At 41.8% G+C, this 26,178-nt stretch overlaps 1 protein-coding gene across 3 annotated transcripts; it reads right to left on the bottom strand.

Annotated features, from left to right (window-relative positions):
- Nucleotides 1-92: 92 nt before the first annotated feature.
- RB195_023387 (uncharacterized protein) lies at nt 93-25,336 on the bottom strand (the record flags this gene model as incomplete). 3 transcript variants are annotated; one of them, XM_064210797.1, is made up of 7 exons in its annotated part: nt 559-655; nt 717-826; nt 930-1,011; nt 8,549-8,661; nt 23,842-23,896; nt 23,946-23,993; nt 25,305-25,336. In XM_064210797.1, the coding sequence occupies 7 exons, from the start codon at nt 25,334-25,336 to the stop codon at nt 559-561; spliced, it is 537 nt and encodes a 178-aa protein (XP_064066676.1). The 3 variants fall into 3 exon arrangements, with proteins under 3 accessions (XP_064066678.1, XP_064066676.1, XP_064066677.1); XM_064210796.1 differs by having other exon boundaries at nt 23,946-23,957; XM_064210795.1 differs by lacking the exons at nt 23,946-23,993; nt 25,305-25,336 and adding an exon at nt 93-206 and having other exon boundaries at nt 580-655; nt 23,842-23,940.
- Between the last annotated feature and the right edge of the window lie 842 nt (nt 25,337-26,178).

Below are 26,178 nucleotides of genomic sequence, written 5' to 3'. Positions count from 1 at the left end.
GCCCGCACGTTCAGTGAAGACGGGCCATCTAAGTATCTAAGTAAGTATATCGGCGAAATGTGTTCAAGCGGATGAGATGTGTTCGCCGCAACCTATACTTTTCCTAGAAAAAATATATGCTGTTTAGCGCATATTCTCTCCTCGGTATGCCCTGCGCTAACCGAAAGCACGCTCACCTGGTTGAACACATCTGGAGTCACTATTATCTATAATTCATACATAGTATGTTTACAGATAATGCGCCCATGATCATAAAACTTCGGCGAAATATAAACGAATTTCTTGCTCTGTATCGGTAAATTTCTCAATGGGAAACATCTCCTAACATAATATTTCACACACTTTCGTAGTTAATTTCGTACTGTTTTATTTTAGATCCAGTTGATCAGGTAAGGAAAATTCCTTTGAAGAGAACCACACATTTTCTTCTTTGAAGTGCTTCACAAAGTAGCACTCGACACGTAAGTGACCGCGAAATCAACATTTTGAAAGATACACCCACCATAGAAAATTCTTAGGAATTTCCGAATAAATAGGTACTCTGCAGCGCACAAATTGTTACTGTTCTACTTCACAAACCTGTAAGAACTCCGGGATGGTGTTGTGTCTGGATCTTGATTTGATACATAAACGGTAGTACTCGCCCCTAGGTGCTCTAAAAATCCCAGATTAAGAATGTAAAGTTCTCAATGAGCAGAATCGAAACACTTTCGTACTCAGGGAACTGGGTACTGACAACCACTCTTTTGTCAGTTTGGATGACAAAATCCACTTGGTCAAAAATAAGAGGAGTTGCGGAGCAATTCTCTGTGATGGTAAAGGAGACCTGAAGGAAACAGCACACTTTCGATTTTGCAACAGAACTAGAGAATTGACTATAGAATAAACGGTGACTAATTTGGCATGTAAAACGAATGACTAAAATCTACCGTTTGCAATTCGTCGAGCCAGAACCCGAACAATACGACCCGCACAGGGCGATTGGGCAATACAACACTGACACCTCGACTTCTAAAAATCAGAAATGAACGTAATAAATGAAGCCACTGGTTGAATGGATCCAAACAAATTTCGGAACACAAAAAATAAGGTTAATCTTAATTTCGGAAATACAGACCCTACTTGATGAAATAATCACTTTGAAGAGGCAGTTTAAAAAACCTCGAAATTTTGAGAACTGTGAAGAAAATATGTGCATTAATTTTGGTCTTATGCGCTTATTCCAAAAGATATTCACCACACTAATTAACGAAACTTCGCCATATTCAGCGCAAAGAATGGACACCAGTTTCAAAGGTCTTTGGCTGTCAGTCGCAAAAATAGCCCACTCAAAGTCGGATTTCCTCACGTTTCAAAACTTCCTGTCCATCACAGAATGCTGCATCGACCGGAACAAATGGTAGTCAAAGGGCGCGAGGTCAGGACTGTAAAGCGGATAAGCTACAACTTCCCCCATCCAGTTCCTCGATTTTCTGCTCCACGATGATTGCGACGTGTGGACGTGTGGTTGAGCGTTGTCGTGGAGAAATTCTGTCGACGTCGTAACCAATCCCTCACAACGCTGCTGTTTGTCCACGCGGGGCATTTGTTCTGCGCAGAGTTCCGCCGTAATTGTCTGAACCGGACTCAGCAGCTCAAAATGAACGAGGCTCTAGTTACTCACCCTCGTCGACGACCTGAGGTCGACGCCCATGCTCTCGAAGAAGCCTTTATTTCCGGCTCGAAAGCGTTAAAACTATCTTCAACATTGGCTCTGGGATATGACGCTCACACCGAAGTCATTGCACAGGTTCCAATGAGACTCAGAGGCTGTGTCGCTCTGTTTGAAATCGTACTACAGGCGCACGCGCGCACTCGGGATTTCTGGTCAGTCATTTTTTAAAAACTCTTTTTCTACAAGAAGCAATAAACCAAAAACAACAGGATATCAGTCCATGTACAGAAAAAAATGCTCGCTACTGTACTTGAGAAGTAAGGAAACAAAAACAACACGTATCCATATTTCATCAACCTGATATCGCAACAGAAAACGAACCCGTAAAAATGATCTAGTGTGTATAGAGATAATTTCATGCGCATCATCAGTTACCAACCCGTGCGCAAGATGCAAATTCCAAAGAACGCACAAAAAAGTGTACTTCAGACGCAGGTAACTAAACCGCGGAAATCTGCTGACCTGCCTTCGGAGCCGCTCGGCTCCACGTAATTACCCTGCTGCCCCACCAGCTAGGCAGTCTTCACGACCGTCTTCGATAACCTAGACCTCGCCTCGTTACTCGCAGGGCAAAGGATTAGGTAGTGTTAAATAAATACATACCCCACAATATATGCGCGGATTTCCTCCGTGACAAGTCGGCAAAAGAGAAATTTCTCTCTTCGAAGCGCCGTAGCTAGTTATTGAAGGTGGCCTGGTTATTGATTCCCTAGCCGTGCGGGCGGCGCAATCCGCGCGGTCTACTGTTTGGTTATTGAGCGAACGGTTACGAACGCACAATAACCACCAAACGTCGAATCATAAAGCGCAGAGGGGTGCGTATCATTAGGCACCCGCAGCCTCCGCGACAACCTATCCTTAGGGGAAATGACTGAAAACGGCGATCGTTAATTGCGCTGCGCAGCAGTCAACAGAGCATTGCGCTGGGTTTGCCTTATGCCCCACCCATCAGTTCGTCCATCTTCGGCCTATATATATTTATATCTTCTATATAGTTTTTCAACCACAAATCTACTTCTTCCAACGACCAGGTTCTCGTTTTTATACTTTTAACTTTTATTTTGGAACGTTTCCAGCTTCATTTATGTTTTCTGATGTTGTTTTGTTCTTGGACAAATGTCCTACGTTTTTGCTTCATTTTTCATTCCCTACGTTTTTTTCCCACTTTCTACGTTGCTACGTTATTATCTATTTGTTCTTTGAATCCTCCTAGAAACTAACTTTACCAAGTAATTGCAATACGAAAACGGCACATGACCTCAGTGATGTGGTGATGGATGAGCGTGGTTTAGTGATCACACCTAGCCTAAGATATGCCTGCTATGACCTACCGACAGCCTCTTTTGCAGGCGCTTATTCGGTAGCAGATAATCGGCTGCAGGTACCTAACGACCGCCCGCAGCTGTGAGGTCTGCGGGCAGCCTGAGGAAATGTGCGGTGGGCAGTAGAGAACAGGATAACCAGGATAAAATATTACGTATTATTAGATAATAACATACACTATGAAATATTACAATAAATAATATTAAATGATTACATAAGTCACAAAATGTTAAAGTTAGTGTTGGCCGTAGGACAGTAACCTAGAATCATCAACTTTTTTTTAAAAAATATACAATGTGTTGAAGATGTGACAATGAGACCACGCAGGTTCAAGACTCCATTGGCCCAAATTTCTGCAAAAGAGCTTGAAACTCGGAGCTCCTTCTAAAAATTGAAGAATTCAATTATAAGTAGTTTTGATCAGTTTGAAAATGGATTTATTGGCATTTAATTACCAAAAAAGCTCAGATTCTGTGCACATTGTTAGGTCTGGGAGATCGCGAATAACTTCATTATAAGGGGAACCTACCTAGAGACATACTTTGGGTGTTTTTTTTATAAGGGAAGGTTTACCCTACAAAATAGTCACACCGCTGTTTTTTTCGCTACCCTTAGTTTTTTTGGAATTTATATGGGAACATATTTAAAATTTTTCGACTTTTTCTGGATATTTCCCATTTAAAGTTTGGGAAAACCAGAAGATCCTAGAAGGAAAATCCTAGATATGGAGATTTGCTTGGTTCCACCATCCGAACACATGAGTCATCTTTTAAAATGCCGTTCCATTTTTCTGGAATGGAAAACTCGCCAAAATCTGGATTTTTACTCGCGCGTCCAAAGTGTATAATCCTGAACAAAGTCTAATAACTCGGAGTAAATTAGTGCGAAGCAAATCTCCTTCCAGAATTAGGGGGAGCTGAGCGTGGCCACCACCTTATACTCGTAATCCACAACCCGAAATCTATACTGTTCCACAGAAACACCAACATCGTTAACATCGTGGTATGCTATCTTTAATGACAGTAATGTAGCAGATATATGAGAGTAACCATGCTCATTTCCTAACCTCAATCAAAAGATAAGTAGCGATAAGATAAGAAACTTACTATTATAAGGAAACAAACGCGAAGCGGACGAGAGGACGGTGCAGGTGTTCAAAAGCACCGAAGTGTTACCAGCAATGAAAGATGACGCATTGAGAAGGTGAAACATTATCAAGTGATGATCGAGTTTCTCCTTACTTAACACGCGAAACAGGACGGAACACGACCCTCTAAGGTAATCCACAATGTTAACCACGAAAATGCACGGTTCACGAATGATATCTTCTGGTAGGCATCGATTTTACCGTTTTTTTTGTGCTACAAATTTCCTACTCTGAGTTTATAAAATGTGACAGGATCTATCGGCGAAGGTAGCAGAAAATATTGTTGATTCGACCTACTTTTCTTGTGGTATTTTTGTTATGATGGAAACATGTCAGCTGTTCTTTTTGTCAGTGCAAATCAAAATTTTTACATATGCTGAGTAATTTTCGTAAATTTGAATTTTCTGGGAATAATTTATGGAATTCTTCTGTGATTTATTTGTTGGATGCTTATAAACATGCGTTGCTCTACCGCGTTAGTATGCGCCAAAAAACAACACCAGTGTGAGGGGCTGGTAAAGCCATGCGTGGTACACAACAGGAATTTCACGGGCAGCTTCGGTGGCATAAGTTCGACTAGCAATAGCACCAGGTATCGAAAAATCCTCCGTTTTCCCAAGTGAAACGCGAAACTAATTACCCGAGGAAAGTCACCTGAATTAGAAAATCAGAACACTACTTTTTTGTAGACCAATAAATTCTCCCTCAAATGATATACGACATTTTGCCAATAATTCCAATTTCTGTGCTCATTTTTAAAATTGAGAAAAGGCTACAGAATCCTCAGTCCTGTAAGTCCAAATATGTGTATATATAATATATAATATATCAAGTGAGCTACTTGTTTTAATTACCGTACGAAAAAAAACTGCCATCTGAAACCTAGGACACACCTTTTTCCTGGGGGTTCAGATAGAATATGGGTAGTTTTGAAAGCCTCCTGGCCAAAGTTATACAAAAGCCCCACACCTCTGCTGTACCACCCATTTAATGTAGAAATGAATCGACACCATTTCCGAGTGGTCCTCTTCTCTTTTTCTACGGGGTGGAAGCAACGCCATACTACACAGACGGCTGCCAACATCAAGTAGACTTTGGGCGAGGGGACCACTTACCCATGCTACCGTCAACAACCATCGGTTTCCCCACTTCGACTAGGGAAATTTGTCTTTCGACAAATAGCCACACTCAGAACATGCACGCGCTAACATCGGCAAATTGGGCAGTCTCTTGGAGCGGAGTCCGAAGGCCACGACGCTGAAGATGTCTCCACAACTCAGCGTTGCTAAGTAGATCATCGAGGTCTAACTTCACGCCCTAGGCGGGTAACGGTCAAGAGGTACCCGTATGATGTGCCGCCGCGTATCCAGGAGGCTAATAAGCGTGGTTAATTGCACCGCGCGTCTCCGGATGCCGTCATACTCGCTACAGTAGTCTGGTTGCTCCTCTCGCGGTACGTCTTCAAGACGCCCCGCCCACGCCATCCTCCCCACCCATTTCGCCGCATCTGCCGCTCTTACGACGAGTTTTTTTTTCGCCGCGCCTGCAACTCTTATGATGCGCTTTTAAAGTCGAACGGAAAAGAAAGTAACTGGTATTAGATGTTGTTCGAAGGTCTACATAAAGTGTGCTTGCAAGTTAATATAAAGGAAAGAAAGAATGAAACAGTTTTATACAAGTGATATGCCATTTAGAAATGCGAGTGAAAACGAAATGATCCTGTTTCGACTTTTTAGGAGGAAAACACTCACCCATCTCTGGGAATGCGAGAGATGTTTCAAAAAATGTCCCACTGATCGGTGTTATGCTATCTCCTTTACTTTTTTCGCTTTCTAAGGATTTCTTTTTGCTTATCTAGTTGGGTAAAACTGTCATCCAACCATTAACGAGGCACGAATAATGCCTCGTAGACATACACAGTACCTAAAGGTATATCCCGAAGATACAAAGGTCTCTGCCACCAATACACCTAACATGTCATGTTGATTTTAAGCAGAGAATAGATAGAAATGAAATAATAAAACGTTGTTGAAAGGAATTTGAAGAAGAAAGAAACAATACAAAGTTATATAAGTAACTTATATAATAAAACTTGTATTATTATATAAGTTATATAATAATACAAGTTTTATTATATAAAGCTATATAGAACGTACAAGCGTTTTATACAGCTTTATATAATACATAGTATATATGTTTGTACATATATAGTACAAGCAAGCGTATTAAAATATTTGACATGCGTTCTATATAAACATTATATCTATGTAAAATTTTGAAAAGGTAAATTGTAGAAAGGAGTTTAAAGAATGTATACAAACTAATAAGCGCATAAAGTTGCTGTTATTATAGCTGCTGCAGTTGAAAGTTGAACACGAATTCGTTGAATGGCATCGTGACAAACACATACTTATGCGCTGCTAGTTTATATAGAAGCATTAGGGGATGAAATGTGTTAAATTACGAGATGCGTGAAAAATATATGCATGTTATTCTTTTCCCTGGAGCATCTGTTTGAGATAATTTTTACTTATGTAAAGTTGAATATTGGAATTGGAATTGAAGTTGAATTGGATAAAAGGATTTACTTCTTCTGTTTTATCCCCAATAATATGCGCTTAGTTTACTTTATTCGTACATCAGAATTCGCTTCGGCAAGTCGTTTTTCACTCCCCCCTTCAAAATTCGCACTATCCACCGCTTCGTCGTGGCGCGAACGTCGCGCGCGGCGTTGATTAGAGAGCAATAGGGATGCGGGGTGTGGGTGATCTCAGGCGGTCGTGGAGGATGTATAGCTGGTGGAGCAGCAGCCGTAATTATGTGGAGAAGCGCGGTGTCGAAGGGAGGACAGTAACGGTCAGCTGTTTTTCACGGGTACCTCTTCTCCCGCACCCGCCCTAGGCCACCAGAAAGTTCGGTCGAAATGAGTGCCCCACTGACCAAGACTAACCGTTCATGCCTAGTGAATTCGCTTCGGCACAATTCGCTTCGGCAACTCGTTTTTCACTTCCCCCTTCAAAATTCGCACTATCCACCGCTTCGTCGCGCCTAGTGAGCATCTACCAGTCACTGCTGCTTCGCGTATGGCAATCGAAGTTTCTTCAGGGTCTTCAATCGATCGTCAACGAGAGCTGGCTCCTCTGCAATAACTATGGAGCTTACTGGATTCTCTGATGCGTTCAGCTGCCGGAGTAAAACACACGAATCAGCACCAACGGAAGGTTGTCTTCTGCTGCTTCTATGACCAAATTGGAATGCTGCGGTGGGACCTGCTATCCATATCAGACAATCGACGCCAAAGTCCACACGTGGCAGCTCTACGAGCTGGCCAACACAATCCAAGAAAAGCGGCCAACGCTGCCAACATGAGGGTTGATAAGGTGTCCCCCATCCTCCCCATTACGCAGACCCCGTTCCATCAGACTACCACTAGTGTTGGGCTCTTAAACATTTTCCAAAGCAAGAACATCAACTCTTTCAGTGACTTCAAATAGGCTGTTGAGTTGTCCTGTGAGACTCACCCCGCAGCTCCTAGTCCCAGGGAATTGTAATCTTTCTAAAAAGGTGAAACACTGTGATAGGCACTCATGGTAAGTGCAACGAAGGATAACTATCAATGTATGATTAAAAAACTATGAAATCGTAAATGGCATGTGTGCCCAAAATGAGTAGCCAGCCTAATATATGTCCTAGATAGAAAAGCTCCACTGTATGAAGGGAATACTACATAGACTTTTGCTAGGCTAATTTTGGTCAATAATATACCATAACGAATGATTCTACACAACTGGATATGCTGTTCCGACGAATGACACGTAGCAAACGTCAGTAACTTGCTCCGCCTTCCAAAGTATTCACAGAAAACCGTTCCTGTTTCTTTGGTCACATAACGAGGAAGCTGTCAGATCGCCTTGCCCAAGTGATCTTTAGAGTGCTCCTCGACTCAATTTGGAAAACGCCGCCTGTTCATGAACGTTCTAGATAGACGAGATAAAGAAGAGCTGAGGACTTCCGGCGTTGATCGGCATGTCAGGTGAGGTGTAACGCTTCAAAGGCTTTAGAATGGAATAAACATCGCTTGACATGTCCGCTTTCTAATGAAAGGTGAAGAAAATCTCTACACGTTGAAAACTGGTATCTCCTAGTCTCTAGCACAAAGCGTGAGTGAGTTGAGTTGTACTTCGCAGATGGGAAGACCACCCCAAAGTAGGCTATTAGTGCTTAATTGGTTACTTTTTTATTTATACACTGAAAAAACATTTGTAAAGTACTGAAATCAACTAAGCATACTGCACCAGACATTTAGTGGCAATCAGATCTCTCAACAGCGGAGACTTTTCAATAATTAGAAGAAATGAACCTACGTGTAACCTAAGAAAGCACTCTCTTGTCCCTCAGCGTTCTCAATTCTTGTCCCAGAAATGAGTGCTTCCTTCTCCAGTGTTATAACATTAATTGAACGAGCAACATCTAAGGTCTAAAAACACAGCAAGTATTTCAAATTACTCGCCAAATTTAAAATTAGCTTCAACTTGAAAAGGTGGTGAATTCGATCTGAAAATCCAATTAAGGAACATTGATGACCAAGAGTTTGACTCAAAATGACCGAGAGTTTGACTCAACAACAATGTAGAACTGCACTGTATATTGTACTGTTATTATGGAGCAAATTGAGTCAATGTTGCTATCATGCCAATTTTCACTTCGTAACAAATGGAAAGGATGAACAGCAATGGTACTTCTTTTGAAACCATGGTAGTCTAGGGTTCCAACTCTTTCTATTCCATTTTCGCCTAAAGCAGAAAGTCAAAAGGGAAAAGAATAATGGACAGCGGTGGACGCTATGTGTATGACGTTGTTTCGGTGAGTCTCAGCTGTAACCATCTAGACCTCGCCGCCCAGCTAGAAGAATAGTCACAATGACATTTTGTGGCTGAACAACATTTTCTGTATCCAATTCTCAGTTTTGTATGCCTTCTCTGAATTTTTTCCACTAATTTTGTTTGCTAAAACAAAGAATGAATTGCGTGGAGTTGGTAAATCTTTTTGCAGAAACACATTGGGCTTCAATTTAGAACAGCAACGGTTTTATGAAAGCGTATACGCTTTATACGATGACTTGCTGGGGTCAATCTAAGAATTAAATCAAATCTGGGAACGTGGTACTTTTCTTGTGTTTACGCCTATTCCTAGTTACTGGGATGTTCCCGAGTATTTGAGCTCTGGATATTTGGATTAATTTCCGACATTATCATGATCTCTTGATATCCAAAGGTGCGATAAGTAGGAGCCGGACCTTTCCTAGGTGAACCTCATCTTGGACAATCCGAAGTGAAGAGGGTCATCGCCCGGAGGAGGGAATCAGTGTTGTTATCGCAATCATTTAAAATAATAGAAAAATGTCATGTTTAGATGTCAATGTTTCTCGAGGAAAAAGCTGTGTCTGTATGGATCGCGTTTTACAACTCAGAAAGGTTGTTTTATAGCGAAAAGAACTCTTGGAAAGTATTGAACTAATTAAACCAATAGGATATTTGCTCGTTTTTCAAGGAACGATTCAAAATGTACGATATGATTAAGGGGGAATTAGTGTTGTTGGCTAAGAGTTCCCAGAACACAAAACTTATTTTTTGGCAGCGGTGCATTTACTTATTCTATAAAGAGTAACAGCAGCAACAAAATAACACTCATCTTCTCTTAGATCGTATTAAAGAGAACGAGGCACCATAAAGAAAAATGCGCAGTTGCATATATCACTTATGATACATATATACATAAATGTGTATAAGTTATAAATTAAACTTACATGTAACATAAGTTCCTAATGGAGTTCCCAGAGAAGTGAGGAGTGACGAGTCACCGCGAGAAGCACTTGGACATGCATTATTACTTCAGATATTACAGAATCCAGTTCGAAGTAAGCTGATTAATTACCGTAAAGAATAAAAGAGGATGGAATTTGCTACAAGTATTCGTCGAAAAACCAGACTAAAATGTGTTTTAAGCTGCAGAAATTCACTGTTTCTTTCACCGCCTTCAAGAGCAAGTCTTGTCTTAAATAAGTCTACTCTTCGAAACAAAAAACTGCAGTGAATGGTATAAAGTCGCCCTAACTTTCTTCACTCTATACAAAAAATACTTGAGTGGGTTGCGAAAATGCGTCCCAAATACAAATTAGATGTGTTGTGCAAAGTTTAATTCGCTACGTTCTAAGGTATTTCCAGGCACCTCTTGCTGCCTGGTGATTTGTCCTCTGAAAGGAGATATTATTATTATTATTATTATTTCATTCCCCAAATTTTCGCAAGCAGTGACAAGCAAGCTTTAACTGTACATCCTCTTGCATTGGTATATAACTCCTTCCAAATATTACATCCTTATTTTGCACTATTGCATTACATCTTCCAGCATCTCATTGTTCTATTTCTTTGGTTCGTTCTCGTTCTTCTCGTAATAACTGGACAGCTTAGGCGAAGAGCATCACTTCGCCACCCGCTCTAAAGTGAGGGGGGCCGACTAGTGCATGTATGGTGATATCTAAATTACTTGTTCAAGAGGCTTGAGGAGATCTCAATTATTTTTATGCAAAACAATGCTGTGTGTTTGATTGGTATTCAAAGACCACAGACGTTTCCCAGTAGCTTTATTAGTCTAAAGTAGGAGACGAAAAACCAAAAGTCTTCAAAGGGGTGACATCCCCAGACATCTGAAGCACGGTCAGTAATATTGTGATAACTAAATATCTGCAATCTTTTAGAAGGATCATAAAACGCCAGTACCTGCAGCATAAACATCAGGGTACGGCAGAAATAACTTCCACACTTCGAAACATCACTGTGGAATCCCCAAAAGGTAGAAGATTGCGGTTTGTTCCGCAGTCGGGTGAGCATCGAGGCTTTGTAGTGGTTTTTTTTTTTCAAAGATAGAGGATCTACAATTGCTACGCAGAGGGCATTCCAGACCTGGAAAATGATTTTGCTGTGGGTTCAAAGAGCAAAGGCAACAGGATCCGAAGAGAAAACCAACCCGGACGTCCCAAAAACTAAAGAACACCCAACAACATCGTCGCAATGAGATCTTCGACTGAGCTGTCTCCAACGTGTTCAGCACGAAAACATGCCTCAGCCTTTTGGATTTGAAAGGACTGTGAGGCGAATTATGCATACTGACTTTAATTTGCACCCACAATACTATGATTCGTCAGAAACTGTCGCCACCAGACGTGGGAAGACGTGTGGATTGCTATAATAGGTCCATGCACTTTTTCTTTGCAATGGAATTCTGTGGAGCAGCGACAGATCCCGTTTCCACCCTTCTGGCGCAATTAACAAAAAAAGGTTATTGGGTGCTGAACATCTTTGAAACCTTCATGCACGACACATGCACTCTCTTCACAGCCCAAAAGCTACCTGGGTAGTTGTCCTAACGCAAGGCAGTTCTGTGACCACTCCACTCCTCCTCCAAGTAATAACAAACGACTTCCTCCACAACTATACGAGAAAAGCCGAGAGCACGAGAACCAAGAGATGACTACCTTTGGAAATTCGCGATCTGGGATGTCGGCGTAGACCAGCACGAGCTGGAGGCAACCAGGAGCTCACGTAAGGCGTTTCCAATCTTCTGCACAAAAGGTTAGGAAAAAATCTTGAAAAAAAATAAAACAAATATTAGCAAGTATTGGCTGGTGATGGAGATGCGAGGACCATTCGATATGGCCCACAAGGTTTCGCCAATTATAAGGCAAAGATGAGCGCCCTCTGGAACCCAAACGGAGCAGTCACTAACTGAAACATCGAATAGATCGGAAATGGTTATTGACGACTCCTGTCCTGACCTTTTCGATAGTCATGTCCGCTCCACCACAGCAACTATTGCCTAACTGCTTACTGGCGTTTAAACGCTTAATTTTAACATGATCCCAAGCAAGGTCGAAATAACATAAGGTGAAATACAATCAAGCATGATTTGGAAAGGATTCAGCTTGACTGACCATATAGACACTGTTCCAAAACTCACTGAAGTATCGCGAGTATACAAAACATCGTTGTATCTACCTTTAATCAACAGTGAAGATAGCTTCCGTCACAGCTGAGATGGATTGAAGCATTCTTATTTATAAGATGAAGGTCATTCGAAAGTAATACGCAACTTTGCCTTAGAAAGCTGATGCCAAGCAGTCACAGTATGTTTGTTTCGCTATTGACAACATTTTTGTAATTAAAAGCATCAGCTAGGCGGAACGAATGCAGATCGAACTCGATGAAACATGTAGAAACATAGGTCTGCACCTAACCTAGACAAGATGTTCTTGAGGAAAGGATATCTGATGTCCGATTCAGATATCCTTTCCCATTCTTTCTGATTCAGGTTCAACGGAAGAAACACATCCGAATTCTCCACTTACGTGTACAGTCGGCGTAAAACACACTGTATGCATCAAAGTGATAGAACGCGTCATTGGTGAAGGCGTGCACTGGCCCTCTCTCATTGAACAAGACGAGCTTTTTTCTTCATATTGTTCACAGTTTTCCTTTCCTCGCATGATTGTTTGTGAATAGAGCTGAGTAGTCCAAGCAAAGTCCTCCTCCACTACCTTTGCCGACCATTTTGCACTGAGTGTCCGAGATCTAAGTCTGCTGGGAATGTCTCTCCTTTATTTCATCGTGCAACTATGGATGAACACCGTCTTCTATGATCATGGACACAGTGGAATTTTACAATCCGTTTCAAAAGAATGCTAACTATGCACAATCACACAAAAAGTGGTGCAAAAATGAAAATCAAGTCTCTGAGGGCGTCAGAAGATACTAAAAAACAAACGAGAATAGGATTTTCTTGGTACTACCGCTATAAAAGATGCTGACCGCGCAATTACGAAAATAGAAAGATCACACGACAAAGATAGAAATTAAATCCCTACGTACAAAGATCTTAGAGGGATCCTAGGGGCAAAACAAGTAGCAAAACTAATGGAAAACAACTTTGGCAGAACTTAATGCAGATGAGAGTAGATTTTTTATTTCATAAAAATACAAGTGCAAGCATTAGAGTGTTTCACATGCATTTTATAAACTCTACCAATCTGAACCAGTGGACCCGTTGACACCCTATTTTATGGATATCTGGCGCCGGAGCACCAATCCGACGCCGGTGGACCCGTCGCACCCCCTTTTCGAATTTCGTGACTGACTGACTGACTGTGACTGACTGACTGACTGATTGATTGACTGACCGACTGACCGACTGACTGACTGATTGATTGACTGATTGATTGACTGATTGATTGACTGACTGACTGACTGTGAGTGACTGTGACTGACCGACTGACTGTGACTGACTGACACACACACACACACATGTGACAGAATAAGCCCGTTATTATATATCATGATACTTATGAACAATTCGTGTGAAAATCTACACAAGTAAATGTTTGTCCCGTAGCAATTATTGCACGATTCTGGTGCACCACTGTTTCCCCAAATTTCACGCTGTCGCAAAACCATATGCTATAGAACCCGTCCCGTCCGTTTTTGTTCTGCCACCAATCCGCAAATTTGGCGCTGTTTGACTTATCTGAATGCAGTGAAGTAAGATTAATCACACGACCTAACATTGATGCAACGGCGATAGAAAGGAATAAGGTGAGGTGAGATGGGCCACTCCGCATTGCGGCGCTGGTCACCATAAATCAGTAGGATTGAGTGAAATCGGTCACAGGGTGTCAAATTTGTATGTCAGCACCAGAAAGCAGAACATTGGGGTGAAATAGGTTCCGCAACATATGGTTTTGCAACAGAGCGTGAAATGTGGATCACTGGTGCTGAGTCAGCATAGTGTTTCTCACCTCGACAGCCGACATAATCAACGTGCGAGGCAAATGTTGAGTGCAAAGCTGCCACCAAGCCTACTGTGTTCATTAATCACTCTCGACTCTGCCCCAACAATCTTGTGGCCTGTCCTGTCACGATGCGACGTGCGGCGATTGTGTAGGAAGCGCGACATCGTAAGGAAAAAATGTGTGAAAATTCTTAAGATGCAAGAGAGAGATTCCAACTGAAAACTTGAAGTTATTAGAGTTAATCTATTTGTTAATAATTACTTTCTTGCGCATCTAATTAAGGTCCTCTCTTTGAATTTACATAGAGGTTATTTCTTCTTTTCTTTCTCCAAAAACAATCGGCATTAAACTCAATTACACATTTATTCACGAGTGGAAGATATGCCTTTTTTTTTACAGATTTCTCAGTTAGCTTCAATTTGAGACATTAAGAATGTTAGCAGAATTAAAATATCAGGAAGGATTTCCCCTATGTTCTTTTTTTGAAAGCCCTCAACTTTTTCCACTTTCTATTTTTCTCAACTTTCTTCGCATTTTGTGCTGTGTCTTGTCAATTGCGATACAAGCATTGCAAGCGACAATACATAAGCACAGCGGAACAACCCTGTGAGTAAATTAAAAATTAGAGAACCATTGGGAACAGTTCTGCATTTAGCATTTGGGTCGCACCCTGTTTATGGCGGCTGTGGGAATCAGAAACGTCTCTCGTGGGATTGTGGTGTACCAGTAATTAAAAAGGACTTCGCCGGAAAGTGAATGAAGTGTTTAGAACCGTCCCACCGTATGCGTAGTGGTTCTCTGATGTATCTCTCTTTATATTCATCGTCGTCATCATGTTTGCCGAGCTTTTTTCTTTAGAAATTACTAACACATATGCAGAGAGGTGATTAAGTAGTGGGTGCGTGAAAAGAGAGTCGCGGCGGATTTTCGAACATCACCAATCATGCCTCGGCAAAGCAATTAGCGATGATGCGTCTTTAAAGAGATTTGTCATCGCTGCAAATTAAATAGCTGACTCTGCTCACCTACAACTAATCATACGCTGGATCACCGGCAAGGATATAATTCAAGACCTACTAAATTGTTCTGGAGAATGAGACACATCCACCGGAATTTTGTGAGGTGATATCAAATTTGTAACTGTACCAGAAGCACGATAGATGCTCATGTGAAATAAGATAGAAAGGTGCATCTAATACCTCCAAATTACGTATATGAGGATTTTCGTTAAAAACGAAACATTAGAGCTTCCAAAAGTAACGGGAATGAGAACTATCGTCAAACTATAAGTCCCAAACTTTGTTTGTAGCCTAATTCGGACATAATAGAGGTCTTCTGCATCTCTGAGCTCTTGAAAAAATAAGAGTTTGTTTGATAATATTTCTAGACTTCCTGAAGGTAAGATTTAGACAAAACTCGCTACCGTCCTCTTATTAGAACACCACACAAAACGAAATGTAATTTAACTACATTGCTCCTTAATTTATTCGGTAATTTCGACAAATCATACCATTCTTCTTGACATATTTCCTCATAATTGTGTGTTTCTTTGCGTCTCTATGGCCAAAATAGCATCTAAGACGATTATCTGCGCCTCCATGAACGACTCGTCGAGCTATGTTCGGGTATTCCCCGACATATCCACTGAACACGTAATGCCTAGAAGACATTCGTGGAGAATCCACCGAAACCGCGTCCCAGCCTAACTCCTCCAGTTTTTCATGGGTCTCCTTAGCCACCTGGGGCGTAGCGTTTTTTCGTTTTTCTCAAACGGCCGATGCGAGCTTCTGGGGCTGTCTAGCGTATATGGAACCGATGACTGTGTGGCCTTGTGGGAGCAGTTCATAAAACAGCATTCCCCTCAAATCCCAGAAGCTACAAAGGAGACACTTCTGAGATCCGATTTAGCTTTTGGAGTAATTTAGGACCCAACTCTCATACCCAGTAATAAGATCTTCTAGAAACTCCTTTCGATGCGGGCGAAGAAGGAGAGATTGACGGATGGATACCCGGGTAAACCGGGTGCCATCCGTCAAGGTGTGGATCCATCGAGCTAGCACTTTTCTGTAGCCGAGGGCCTGTAGGCGACTGACAACTGTTGAATAGCTACACCCGAGTCTCGTCGCAAGACTGCGCGTTTTGATCTCCGGATCCTTTTTGAGAGCGTCGAGAATGGCAGAGTCCTCGACAGTGTGGGACTCGTCCGGACCGGAGCTTGCCTTCGAAGTCGGTGTCTCCGCTTGCGAAGCGAGCGAACCACCGCTTGACAGTCCTGATGGTAGTGACACCCTCGCTCAATCTGCTGTTGATGTTGCGGCCTGCTGCTGTTGCTCTAATCCTGCCACGCCATTCATAGAAAATGACAGCTCAAAGTTGCTCTTGCGTAATTGACATCGTGATTAAAGGAAGCCTCAGGAAGGAAAAGGAAGAAAAATTTCGAAAAATGGATGACAAGACTTCCGGTCCAGCCTAATACTTTTACCCAAGGAAACGAAAGGAAGAGCACAACCAGCCACCAAAGAGATAAAACTCATCCTCCAAAACAACAACTGCTTGGACAAAACCTTACAAGGCAAATATTTGAACCACCAATCTAATAGGCTTGAAATAGTAGAAAAAAAAAGACAAGCATGAGAATGCAAGTTCCGCCAACAACTTCTCTGCAACATTTCATCAAATCAGGATGCTAACCAACCAAATGATCATGACGGGAAATGATGTATGGAGGAAATGCGATCCAATGGGATGCGAAACAATCCTATAAAATCCCCTGGAGACCTCATCAAATCTGTACTAGTGGCCAGTCAATCATAAAACCGGCAAACCTCATGAATCTCTTGAAAGCAGAGATCGGTGCACAAGACCACGTCGAAAGTAGACTTGGCATTAAACATCTATAGAATCATCCCATCAAAAAGCAGCCATGACAATTTACGACATAATCAAAACTGTTTCTTCAGCCGAAAAGACAATCATGCATGAATGCAGCGCCAAACGATCACGGACCAAAGCATTACGGACAAGATCCTGAGAGACCAAAATTGTTGTTGGAAGTGTTGTTCTCTTAATCATACTAGTTTTGATTACCAGAGACCAGACTGCACAAATTGTGGACAAAAACACCACTTAAGTATTTGCTTCAAGACACAGCAACATAACCAAAACAACAATTCGAAATACAAATTTGTTCGAGTTGGACAAAGTCAGCAGAAGCAACACGGCTAGCAAAATAGAGAATAAACTGGTCGACACATTCAACGAAACTTTAATCCAGTAAACACTCGAATATCTGTGCAACCTCCACAAATCAAGGAAAACTCACTTCAACACAGTCAAGTTAATCAACAACTGATATTGATGACTGTTGAAGACGATCTATGAAAACTTCGCAGAACAACTCAGTACACCCAAAAACATGACCAAAATTTGCAACATCTCCGAAATTAGCTGACATGTTGACACATCGAGTGTTTTGAAATCCATATGGTTGCGATAAAACTAGAAACTGCCTTCGGATAAGAAATCAGCCTGAACATACAGACCAAGCCAGTCATAAATAGCAGATTTCCCTCAGTGAACTCAGACGCCAAAGGCATTGAGTTCTTCTAGAATATGTCTAGCCAATTCAAAGCTTCGCAGTGAGTATCAAAATCCAAACATTATAGTTGGACTTTCGAACATCATCTACTTTCCATAAAGTAAAAACAGTTTTTGGTCCCACTATATAAGTTTAGGGATCAGCAAGGCAAGTGGGAGCCCCCAGCGGCCATCAAGCTTGGTCTACATCTTCGTTGCCCAAAACGAGCGCACGGAGACAATTGCGAGGTGAAGTGTGGGAATTGTGGCCTTGGCCACTATTTCCTATTTTGTCACAATAGGATGGCTTGCGAAGCATCCTCACAGGAATTAGAACTTCAACGCCAACATCAACGCTAGCCAACGCCATCGTCAACGACAACACCGACAACACCCTCATCGTAACGCTACCAAAGCCGTCCGCAGAGGAAAAGAAAAAACTCAAATCTCCGTGGTAAAACATGATTCCTGATTATTAATTTGCTTGTATATACAATAATAGCTTACACACTGTTTTCTGTCTCTTTTTGCGGAGCAGTGTCATCTCAGCGATGAAGTTCACTTATCGTGACATCACTGCGACTCAAGTGGTACATGGTCATGACCCTTCCGTTGTAACTCTGCTTGATACGATGAGAAAGAACTTCGCCTTCATCAGTAACGTGTGGTCGTCTGTCTGCGGCTGTAAGCTCTCACCAGAAATGTCTTGGATCGATACGACCTAGATCCCAAGTCTCTGCAGATAAAACCTTTTCGTTCGCGGTATCTGATGTCATATTAAACTTCTACAACAACTTAATTTTCTGATCACCCTGACTAGCTTTCCGTTTTCTTGTAAGTTTTGTTTTGTTCCACTATCGGTATGAAGGGGCGGTTGTAGCGCAGTCAGTAAGAGGTTCCGCTCTCTGCAAGATCGATCGGAGATTCGAATCCGCCCTATTGTTTAACAAGCCTTTCATCCCTCCGGAGTCGATAAATTGGTACCAGACTTGTATGGTAAGGTAAAAATACTGACAGATCGGCTAGCCTCGGCAAGTCATTGTATAGGGAAGTTACACGTTCGTGAACCTCAAACGATTCCGCATTGAACTGAACGTGGTGGCGCATCCCAAGTGGATTGATTAACGCCAGACACTTTATCCTTCATCCTTTTATTTAGGTATGAAAGGAGAAAGTAGAAGAGAAGTGTGTCACAAGCGTTGCCCCTTGTTAGACTTACGCTAGCTAGCCGTGTACAACCACTTACTTCCGATGCAATAGATCACTGACAACCTCAGCGTATAGAACTTCCGTCAATTCCACAAAAAAAAAATTGAGATATTAAAAATAAAGATGCATTCATGAAAGTAGGCGATAGCGATATAAAGCTAAAAGCTAAAGGATAAAGCTTCTGGCGTTAATCAATCCGCTTGGGATGCGCCCGCACGTTCACTTCAATTCGGAATCGTTTGAGATTCACGAACTTGTAACTGGAATATACAATGACTTGTGGTGGTTAGCCGATGTGCCAATTCAGTGTTTTTATCCTCCCAGACAAGACTGGTACCAATTTATCGATCCCGGAGGGATGAGGGGTTTGCTGAGCACTAGCGCGGATTCAAACCTCCGATCGATCGTGCGAGAAGCGGGACCCCTAACCGCTACACTACTTGGTTGAGTACACTACTTGGTTAATTGGTCGCTACACTACTTGGTTAATTGGTGAGTGATACTTTATCCTTTTTTCATCCCTGTTCTTTAATTACACATTAAGGAGTGAACGTGTCTTACAATGGGGTTTTTTCATCACTTCACAACTACAGTCAAAAAGATGGTTGTAACACATGTGCGTATGGATCACACTGCGAATGCGCTCATAACTCCAAGTCAGGAGTTTTGTGCAGCTCTCCTGTACACCGCAGAAGGTGGGCCTCACAAGTAGAACATTTTCAACTCCAGTATCACTGCACTTTTTGGAAAGGAGTAGCTGATACGAAGAATACCTCACTACCCGCTGTGTGAACAGTTTTCCACGATAGACGATTTACCATCCACGTCTATAGGTACCGAATTAAATGCTTTCGAAGGCAGCACGGAACCATATACAAGCATGCTCTGAGAACAGAAACTTATTCCAAGAAGTTGAAGCAGTACGCCCGCTTGCACACCTATTACGAGTTTATACGGATGTTGTGTTTCAGTCTTATGCAGCGTTGCGTAAAGACTTTTTATACGTCGAGGCAGCATACGAGATGGACTGATGGAAGCGGTAACAGGAATGCAGGAATTGCGAATGAAGTACGCAATGGAAAGATCGACCGAGTGTTAAGCCCGCTGTTAAGAAACACCAACTTGCACGTCCTCCTACTACCAGCGCTGTTTTGCGTGCCGAATCCGTTACCTATAGGTTTGGCTAAGGTAAGCATCAAATACTACTAGTCTTAGTGTCTCATATTTGAAATGGAATTTCAGAGGACGGCGGTTCACGCAACGAGGCAGAGACAACCACTGCAGGCATACCCTATGTACTTTGCAGACCAGTTACAATTCTGTGTGTAGTGCTTTCAAACAACACCGTACAACAACGAAATGAACGGTGACTAGCTCAGGTGTATCGTGTGTGAAATGTGGGCTCACGAAAAGTGTACCGAAGGAGAGAGGATATCTTTGTCCATATGACGAGCGAGATTCCGCTCCAGTCTGATTCCTAAATAGTTTGTGTTACATGTTTTGTGTGCCTGCGAGGTTTTTTTAGATGGAACCTTCATTTGCCTGACGTTTCGGCTTTTTCGCCGTCTTCAGAGGCCTGGATAGAGGATGACTGGAGCAATGCTACATTTATCCCGTCAAGTACCACACTACCCTGGGTCAGTGTTTCGATAATCGTTCAGGGTAGTGAAAACAGAAACCCATCGACATTGAAAGTGGTCTTACGTGTTGCTCAACTGGATGTGGCGCGGCTGGTTGCACGCACTTGTCACTCAGTGTACCAGTGAATGAGCATTGTTGCGTGTAGATCACCAGCGACGATATAGATGATTTGATCTACACACAGAATATCAGGCGGTTATAGGTCATAGAGCGGTACAAATGGCAAGAACTCATTCGTTATCGACAAGCATTCATTCCTATTATTCATTGAAGAGTTTCTTTTAAGAATCCAAAACACCTCCAACGTCTCCTTGCCGATATTTCTGTTTCGTGAGCCAGTATAACGCATTTCACATCGTAATCCTTTCCGTTGTGGGCCTCATGTCTGTGCCTTCCTAGTGGTGTTATCAAACTTTTTCGTCGCTTTCCTGCCATGTGTTCATTAAGCCTCACTCCAACATTCCTACCGGTCTCCCCAATGTAAGTTGCATTGCACACCAAGCACTCAATCTCATATATTACCCCCATTTGTGAGCAGTCGCCTGTTTTCCCGTTAGGACAAATAACACATCTTTCACAGATGCAGTATCTATCATATAGTCTGTTCCTAACAAGCTGGCTTTTGATGTTTGCATTTGGGATATTTACCAAGGTCATCTTATAATTGTGCTTGGATAATGGTGCGCTGAACAGCGGCACTGACACTGTCAGAGATAAAAGGAAGACAAAGAGAAATTTTGTTTTCGCGCGGAACATTGCTATTTACAGTGCGGGTTCTTCGGTAATGCGGACGTACTGTATGGCCATCCCAAATGCAAACATTAAAAGCCAGCTTGTTAGAAACAGACTATATGATAGATACTGCATCTGTGAAAGATGATGTGATTTGTCCTTACGGGAAAACAGGCGACTGCGCGCAAATGGGGGTAATATATGAGATTGAGTGCTTGATGAATTAATGAACACATGGCAGGAAAACGACGAAAAAGTTTGATAACACCACTAGGAAGGCACAGACATGAGTCCCACAACGGAAAGGATTACGATGTGAAATGCGTTATACTGGCTCACGAAACAAAAATATCGGCAAGGAAGACGTTGGAGGCGTTTTGGATTCTTAAAAGAAACCCTTCAATGAATAATAGGAATGAATGTTTGTCGATAACGAATGAGTTCTTGCCACTTGTACCGCTCTGTGACCTATAACCGCCTGATATTCTGTTTGTAGATCAAATCATCTATATCGTCGCTGCTGACCTACACGCAGTAATACTCATTCGCTGGTACACTGAGTGACAAGTGCGTGCAACCAGCCGCGCCACATCCGGTTGAGCAACACGTAAGACCACTTTCAATGTCGATGGGTTTCTGTTTTCACTACCCTGAACGAAACACTGACCCAGGGTAGTGTGGCACTTGAGGGGATAAACGCAGCATTGCTCCAGTCATCCTCTATTTAGGCCTCGAAAGGCGGCGAAAAAGCCGAAACGTCAGGCAAATAAGGGTTCCATCTAAAAAACCTCACAGACACACTATAACAAAACACAGACAGAATATACCGAGGTTTCAAGACAAAAGAACACTCGAACTAGTTTGTGTTACAATTTTTGTTCTCGTTGTCGTCCAGTAGTAGCTGTTGATACTCGATTTGCTTTTTTTGCCCACACTTTCTTTGAAGGCAAACACATCCTACGGTTCTTATTTGAGTTCCATGTATATATATATATATATATATATATAATGTATCATATATTATTGTATAATGTATTATATATATTATTATATTATGTATTATATACATCATGCATATTTATTTCTAGGTCTCTTCTTTTGTACAGCTGTTACTGAACTGATATCGTTGCTTGGGAGTCTCCGCGTGATAGTTGTACGTAATAAACGGGATTTGTAAATTCTGTAGGTATGCACTGTCGATTGTTAATTTTACCCTACTATTCCAAATAAAGCTCCACAAACTCTTGACATCTAATGCTCCTGCACGATCGCGTTTGAAACTAACAAAGGTACATAGAAGTATGGTAAATACATATAAATGAAAAGAATCAAAATGAATAAATGAAGCAATTGCGTATTCGCCCACAGTCGTGGCCCTAAATAGGACCGCTTGATTATAAAACAGCAAAATACGCCATAGACTAGTAAAACATCATAAAATAGCAAAATACCAGACAAACAGTTAAAGGCACCACCTCATGAATCTGAGGTGGTACGGATTTCAGGTGGAGTATTCGTATACTGGATAGTAGATTATGGAGAGGGAGGTGATTCCGTCCAATTCTTCCTTATTGCCGTAAAAAACGGCCCGGAAGATGCGGTGCGTGCGCAAGGCTGTCGCGCTCCAATCCAACTCCTTGTAGAAAATAGCGCGCCGGGACGCCCGAAGCCGTATCTTCCGCGCCGTTTTACGGCAATTGTGAAGAAATGGACGGGATCATCCTTCTCTCCATATTCTACGATCCCGTATACAAATACTTCACCTGAAATCCGTACCACCTCAGATTCGTTGGGTGATGCGTTTAATTGCGATACTATTAACCTGCAAACAGGTGGGAACTCGCATGAGTTTGAAAGGCTGATCAGAAAAGCAAACAATGATTCAAAAAACACTTCTAGAAACAATAAATTTTTATTGGCAAACTTCACCGTGAAATCTAATGTGTGAGCAGCGCACACATTGTACATTTTCCTCGTTACTGTAAAGCTCACTGTAGAATTTATCCTGTAAGCTGTCTGGCAAGCTTATGATCACCACCATGACCTCTTCCGAATTCAGATAACATTTCGGTACTGTTTGAAACTTTAGCAGCAACGAAACAAGGCAGTAGGTAACGTCTCTTTAGATATTAACGCGATCGTCAAATGCCTTATCAGGAGGGCATACCTTACAGTCAAAGATAAACATGATAATGGAAACATGAGGTTATACTCGATGAATAAGTTGGGGGGGAAGGGTGTAAATTCCGCAGCGCACCTCTGAGAATTTTTGGCATCTAATCTTGATGTCGCGTCTACTCTCCAGGACAAAAGTGCTGAGACTGTTCTGTAGTTATGCTTGTTCTGTTCCATTTACCCTACACTCTCCAACTGTCACCTATTCTGGAAATTCGCGATAATAATCAATTCAGTTCATGGGAAGAGACCGCTTACTTCCCCAATTCTCAGGAGCCACAGTTCTGAGCAAAAGACATCGTGAACCTCAACACTAAGTATAACAGGAATGGCACTGATGATAACAAAGTTATAGGTTAAAGTTTTACTTTCACTTTCATTAAGAAACAAATATAATACTTCCTACATACTACATTGACCAAAATAGCAGATATAAAGAAAAAATGCAGACGTTCTGCATGGAAATCGTAGAAAACGGCTTACCTTGAGCGCAAGTGAAGGAGTAGTCAAATATTTCCCGACACCATACTCAAAAAAGCTGAACACCAAGCTAGATATGAATAAAGAGGTAACAGGGAGCATCCCACTTTGAGGGTGTTCTGTAATAGCGGTGAATTGCACAGGAGTCGCTTACTCTGAAAAACAAATCTAACATTTGATCAAGTAAATTAAATTAGGTCGCAGAATCCATTGAAGTGTATAGAACAAAGCCCAATATTCTTTTCTAAGGAGGCATGTGTTTTCATGATAATGGGTATTTTCAAGGACGCAGCAACATGTGGATGCTAACCCGCTAGAGTAACTAGGGGATTTATAGTAGACTCAAAACGCTATGAAGCACGGTGCACTTGTGTAAGCCGTTGCGCTCGAAGCGGAACGGTGAAGCGTAGTGGTTAGGATCGAGTGAAGACCCCTGCTACCACCTGTTCACTGCTGCACTTCGCGATGGTCCTACCTCGATTCCAAGTGCTATCTCCACCGCGCTGCTTCTAGTGCAATCGTTTATGCAACTGAACCGTGCTTCATGTTGTTTTAATCCCACTGTATACGGCATTATATGGTGAAAATATTATGAAACAGTATGACGGCAAATCTCGAGTTTTTCGAGTTCCTATTGACATTTCAGTTGCAGAGACATTCATGTTCTTAAAAACTTCCTATTTTTCACTACCAGATGACATAAGGAAGGAAGAAAGAATGAGGTGAATCTGTGTTGTTCCCTCGGATACCAATCTACTATCTATGCTGATGTTTATCCGCACTCATAAAGTTTCGTTTTGAATAGACATAATCGACCATGCTGATAACGTTTGAGAAGAAATTTGAAATTACCACTGTGACTACATAGAAGACACGACTATATAGAATGAGCATTCTCAGCTATGAGGCTTGAGAGCATAACGCCAAAGAATCTTTCTCAGATTTGAATCCTGATAGCTAAACAAAATCGAAAACAGGTTTCAAACGTCTCGGAAGGAGCCAAAGATGTTTTTGCAGTACCACTTTATGTATTTACGAGTAGCAGGTCAGAACTCAAAATGTATTCATTTGAGCATACCCAATAATTGTAGGGGGGGGGGGGGGGCACTAAGTGGCACAATTATTTCTCGACACTCTAACTTCCTTCAGTTCACATGTCAAAGATCCTCTAGAACTATTGATTAAGCCCTAGAGCCCCGATTGATTTAATCATTTTCTTCGAAAAATAAGGGCGCCACTAAGTGCCCACCACCCAACTACATTTTACACCATTTCGTACATCACCGTTCTACATTTGCGTAGCACACAACCTTTCTACATCAACATACAAATTGAGAGATTAAAAATTATAATGTGTCGAGTATTGAAGGGACGTGCCTTCGCCTGCAAAAGCTGCTTGTACGATCACTGATAACAGGGTTCGCTATCAGTAACTCTTCGCAGAAATATAATCGGGTAAAAACCACCTGAAGTCCAGTGCAGTTGTGCAGAAAGCCATGTTCGAAGGGATGTGGTGGAGCTACTGCTTGAGAACATCGTTGGCTCTTACTCGTCTCTGCACTACGATTGCATCAACCAGTGGTTCTACCTCGACAGCAACCGTTAACTCCACTGCATCACTACAAGAGAAGTAGCTCGCTCACTCAATTGCACAGGGCCTCAGGTCGTTTTGACCCGGCTACATCTGAGATGAAGTGTGTATGGAGAGTTTCACTTCTTATCACTGGTACATATACAGGGATTTGATAGCAAAACCGAAAGAAAACCACATTCCAAGACTCAGTGCTATTAACGTTTACAACTACTATCCAGGTAAAGAGGAAAATAATCATGCTATATTACAATACTCCTAGTCCAATGTGTGTTTGACAATGTGCCACGAAAGTAGTCTACAAAGACCAAAGCTTTGCAGCGGTTAGAAGTGAACCAGCCCCATCCACTTGATAGGCGATCATTCTGCCACTTAGCCACTGTAAAAACTGTGCAGCTTGACATGAAACACTTGGTAGGACAAGCGTATAAAAGTCGACCTGGGCAGAATTGGATGGCGTGGAATATAATATATATATATTATGTGTGCAGCTACACACACTACGCAGGTACTTACGACATGATAAAATGATATTTCCTTATTTCTATCTCTTTTACATCTGAGGTGTTAGGTGAGTATTATTTCTACGTTTTCATAAAAGCTTCTTTTCAGTGGATTTTTCTCAAATATACGTTATCTCCTCTAATGCGTGCTATGACATACAATGTAGTGATTTCATCGTTTTTCTTTTTCTTTTTTTCTCTCTTTTTTTTTTAATTTTTCTTTACACAACTCTTGATGTACCTTCT

Source organism: Necator americanus, chromosome X (assembly GCF_031761385.1).
Source record: "Necator americanus strain Aroian chromosome X, whole genome shotgun sequence".
Taxonomy (NCBI): Eukaryota; Metazoa; Nematoda; class Chromadorea; order Rhabditida; family Ancylostomatidae; genus Necator; species Necator americanus.
Note: the sequence above shows the minus strand (reverse complement) of the source record. Positions and strands in the feature narration are given on the sequence as shown.